We start from the raw sequence: 4,151 nt of genomic DNA, 5'->3' as shown, positions 1-4,151 counted from the left end.
ATAAATACTTCTGGGTAGTGGCTAAGGATTAATGTAGAACCAGCACTTGCACTGAAGAGTGCTTCAATATAACTCAAGCCTTTTAAGACGATAATTACAAAGAAATAGCAAGTTAGACATAAACAAGAATAAGGTTTAAATGTTTCTTACCTTGAAACAAGAAAGGAGAGAGTTCCTTGGGTTTATTCAAGCAAGTGTGCTTGAGATTCGTTCGTTCAGTTTGGTGCTTTTGAGGTCGCCTTCGCCGGTTGGCATGTCGGCAGACCTATCCCTCCTTGGGATGCGTGGGGTGTCCCTATTTGGGACGCATGGTTGTGGACGAGGTTGTGGCTGCCAAGGGCTGGGGGTGTCCCACCTTGGGACGCATGGGCCGGTGCTGGTGTTGGTGTCCCACCTTGGGATTGATGGGGGAGTGGGGTACACAGTGGCCTGTGTAATGTTTTGTTTTTGTTTTTTTTTCCGCAGGGGAGTAGACACGGCTACTCCCCAACTTCACCCTCACCCTGGGAGCGGGCACGGCCACTCCCCTCGCTATCTGCTGGGGAGTAGACACGGCTACTCCCCGACTTGACCCTGGGAGCGGGCACGGCCACTCCCCTCGCTGTCTGCTGGGGAGTAGTCACGGCCTCTCCCCGACTTGACCCTGGGAGTGGGCACGGCCACTCCCCTCGCTATCTGCTGGGGAGAGGACACGGCTACTCCCCGACTTCACCCTGGCAGTGGGCACGGCCACTCCCCTCGCTATCTGCTGGGGAGTAGACACGGCTACTCCCCGACTTCACCCTGGCCGTGCCCACTCCCTCCCATACCTGCTTCTGGAGCGGATATGGCCTCTCCATTGTAGTTACCTATGCTTACCTTGAGCTGTTTTTGTCCCTCCTTGGAACTCATGTGGTTGTTAATTGCCGACGGTTGTGTTGCACACGTGCAATGGTCCCAGACTATGGGTGGGGAGATTCCAGACCATGGTGCGGTTGGGTTGAGACCTTGGGGATGGGAGCTTGGGTGCAATAATATCCCTGTGTATGTAACAAACCGGAGGACTGGCTGATTGATATAATTTCTCTATATATACTGACATAGTTCACTGTCCAGAAGAAAGTTTGCTAGTGGCTTATACATTGAATGGTGCTCCGTGTGAGCCAGCAACTGCTTTGCTGTCAATGTATCTAGCTTGGTTTCTTCTTTAAGTGTCTGCCTGATTGTGTCAAATCGTTGGCAGTCCAGCATAATATGAGAGACGGTGGCCTTGGTGTGGCATGTTGGACAGTCTTTATATGAGGTTTTGGTGGTACCTAGCCTCAGGCGTGTGATCATAATATCCACTCGCCTGTTTTGTCAGGGGCCTGGTAGCTTCCCTTTCACACTGGGGCGGAGTTGATGTAACCATCTGCCTTTGTCTGAGGTGTCCCATAGCCTCTGCCACTTGCTAGTGATTGAATTCTGGATCATACTTCGGATTTCGCTTTTTGAATAGGGATGTTCCAGTGACACATTCAATTCTAGCGCCTGTCTGGCTAGTTTGTCTGCTCTCTCATTGCCGGGTATACCAACGTGAGATGGTATCCAGCACAGCGTGACCTCCTTCTCATTTTCCTGTCTTAGTTTCTGAATGAGAGCCAGGATCTCATGGATGGTGTCGGGTCTACTACTGGAGTGCTTGGTTGCCAGTGACTGTATTGCACTGAGTGAGTCTGAGAGGATAACCACTCTTTTCTCATGTAGGTTGCGACAGTACTTAAGTGCGTGGTGTATGGCTTCCAGCTCTGCAGTGTAGACCGATTGACCGTCCGGCAGGCGTGCCGAGATTGTGTGGTTGGAGGTGGCTGTGTGGATGAGGATACCGTAGGCGGTTCTGTTTCTCACGGGATCTTTTGATCCGTCAGTATATATGTGCGCCGAGTCCTCGTAAACCGTGTGAATCCTACTGAGCGCTCTGACACGTAGTAGCATTGGATTCTCACTTTTAGGCGGTTCATTTGTGAGAGTGGTGTCGACATTTGGGGACCGGAGTCTCCATGGGGGACATTGCACTGTCATTGGTTGGGTTGGAGGTTCTACCTGGTCGCATCCATGCTCTCGCCTTAGCGGGATGACCCTGAGCCCACCTGGCGTTGTGTTGGGTCTCTTTTTAAGCCACGCTTTGGTTCTACCAGAGTAGAGTTTCTCCTCCCACAACCTAGTGACGAGTGGATTAGAGCAGCGACTCCAATAGTTCAATGTCAGTTTCTCTCGCCTGAGATGGAGTGGTAGCTCCCCAGTTTCCACTAATAGGGCTTGGTGGGAGGTACAGGTCGCCGCGCCTGTGACCAGTTTAAGAGCTTGGTATTGAATGTTTTCAAGCCGGCTCAGGGCCGATTGGGAAACACTGTGGTAGGCTTCGCACCCATAGTCTATTTTACTCCTGATTAGGGACTTATAGAGTGTCAAGAGTGTTTCACTATTCGCTCCCCATGAGCTGCTGGATACAGCTCTCATGGCGTTGAGGTCCTTCTGACAACTCTGGGTGATATTGTCTATATGTTTGGCCCAGGTGAGATGTTGATCGAAGGTTACCCCGAGAAACTTGGCTGATTTCTCAAATTTGACCTCTTTGCCCTTGAGTTTTAGACAGGGTGTGTGGCTTACACGGCAACCCTTACGCTTGAAAACCACTCCTACTGTTTTCTCAGGTGAGATAGTGAAACCCCATTTGTCGCACCATTGTTCCACCCCATCGACAGCTTCCCTGAGTTGAGCCTGGATCTTGGATAGCTCTCGATGTCTGACCCTATTCATGATATTGAATAGCGTGGGACTGATAATGCTTCCTTGCGGCGTGCCATTATCCATTATCTGGTTTGAGCAGAGGTATGACTGCCGCATGTTTCCATGCTGCAGGTACCTCTCCCCTATCCCATATCAGATTGTACAATTGTACGACGACTTTGGCTACGCTGTCAGGCAACCTTTTTAGCATCTCATAGCTGACCATGTCCTCTCCGGGACTAGTACCTTTTTTGTGGTGTATGGCAGTTCTGAACTCCTCCACACTGAAGCATTGATTATAGGCGTGCTGTTCGCCTGGGGGCTGTTTGGGCCGTTGCGGTGGCTTCTCTGACTTTGTAAACTCTTCAGAGAAGTTGTTGCTGCTACTGACAGAGGCAAAGTGGGTGGCTAAGATACTGGCTTTTTCCGGTATGGAAGTAGCCCCTGTTATCTTGGGATTGCAAGCGGACTTGCGTTTCCCTCTGATAGCATGTATCTTTTGCCAGGCCTGTTTACTGTTTGTTTTGTGGTTGAGCGATCCACAGAACTTTTGCCATGAGTCAGCTCTGGCCTGATCAATGAGATCTTTAACTTTTTTCCTGGCTTCTCGGACTTGTCCTACGGCAGATTTGTCCCTTTGTAACCTGTTTAGAGCCTTTTTCCTAATGCGTCTAGCTTTGGCTATTTCCTCATTCCACCATGGGACGGCACGGGAGCCGTGTTTTGGCTGGGTGAGAGGTATTGAAGCCCGGGCTGCTTTGTATATAGCTGACGTTAGGTTGAGGCTGAAGGTTTCGATATCATCAGAGATGATTTCAGACGGGTCGATTTTATTGCATTCCGTACTGAATAGGGACCAATCTGCTTTGGAGAAGTTCCACCGCTCTCTAGGATTTATGTGGTGGTCGCATAGAGGAGGTGTGCCAAGGTGTGTGATGCACGGATAGTGATCACTTCCCATACTGTCATCATGGACCTGCCATTGGCAATCGTGGGCTAGGTCGTTTGTGGCAATAGCAAGATCTAGGCCTGTCCATCCGCCCCTGATGGGACAATGTCTAGTTGGAGAGCCGTCATTCAGAATTATGAGTCCTCGTGACTCCACCCAGTCCTCCACCATCCTGCCGAAGCAGTCTGAGTGTTTGGCTCCTTCGTCCCACAGCGGGCTGTGGGCGTTGAAGTCGCCGAGGATTAGGCCTGAATGCCCGACCAGGTCCATGAGTTTGTTAAGCTCATGGATGTTGGTGGGTTCGGCAGTCCTGTGATAGACATTTGCGATTTTAATTTCTTTGCTATTTGCCAACGTGACTGAGATGACTTGGGTTTCAAGGCTTCCCACCTCTGATACGACCATACTGGATGTACAATTGTCGGCGACAAAAGTAACCAGTCCACCACCTGTC

At 50.5% G+C, this 4,151-nt stretch overlaps 1 protein-coding gene across 1 annotated transcript; it reads right to left on the bottom strand.

The window, feature by feature from the left end:
- Window positions 1-1,338: 1,338 nt before the first annotated feature.
- On the bottom strand, window positions 1,339-2,778 carry LOC137297174 (uncharacterized). The gene has a single exon (XM_067829188.1). It carries the CDS (start codon window positions 2,776-2,778, stop codon window positions 1,339-1,341), a length of 1,440 nt encoding a protein of 479 aa, XP_067685289.1.
- Between the last annotated feature and the right edge of the window lie 1,373 nt (window positions 2,779-4,151).

The sequence above is a fragment of the Haliotis asinina genome, chromosome 9 (genome assembly GCF_037392515.1).
Source record: "Haliotis asinina isolate JCU_RB_2024 chromosome 9, JCU_Hal_asi_v2, whole genome shotgun sequence".
In the NCBI taxonomy this organism is placed as follows: Eukaryota; Metazoa; Mollusca; class Gastropoda; order Lepetellida; family Haliotidae; genus Haliotis; species Haliotis asinina.
This window is presented reverse-complemented; position numbering and strand designations above follow the sequence as displayed.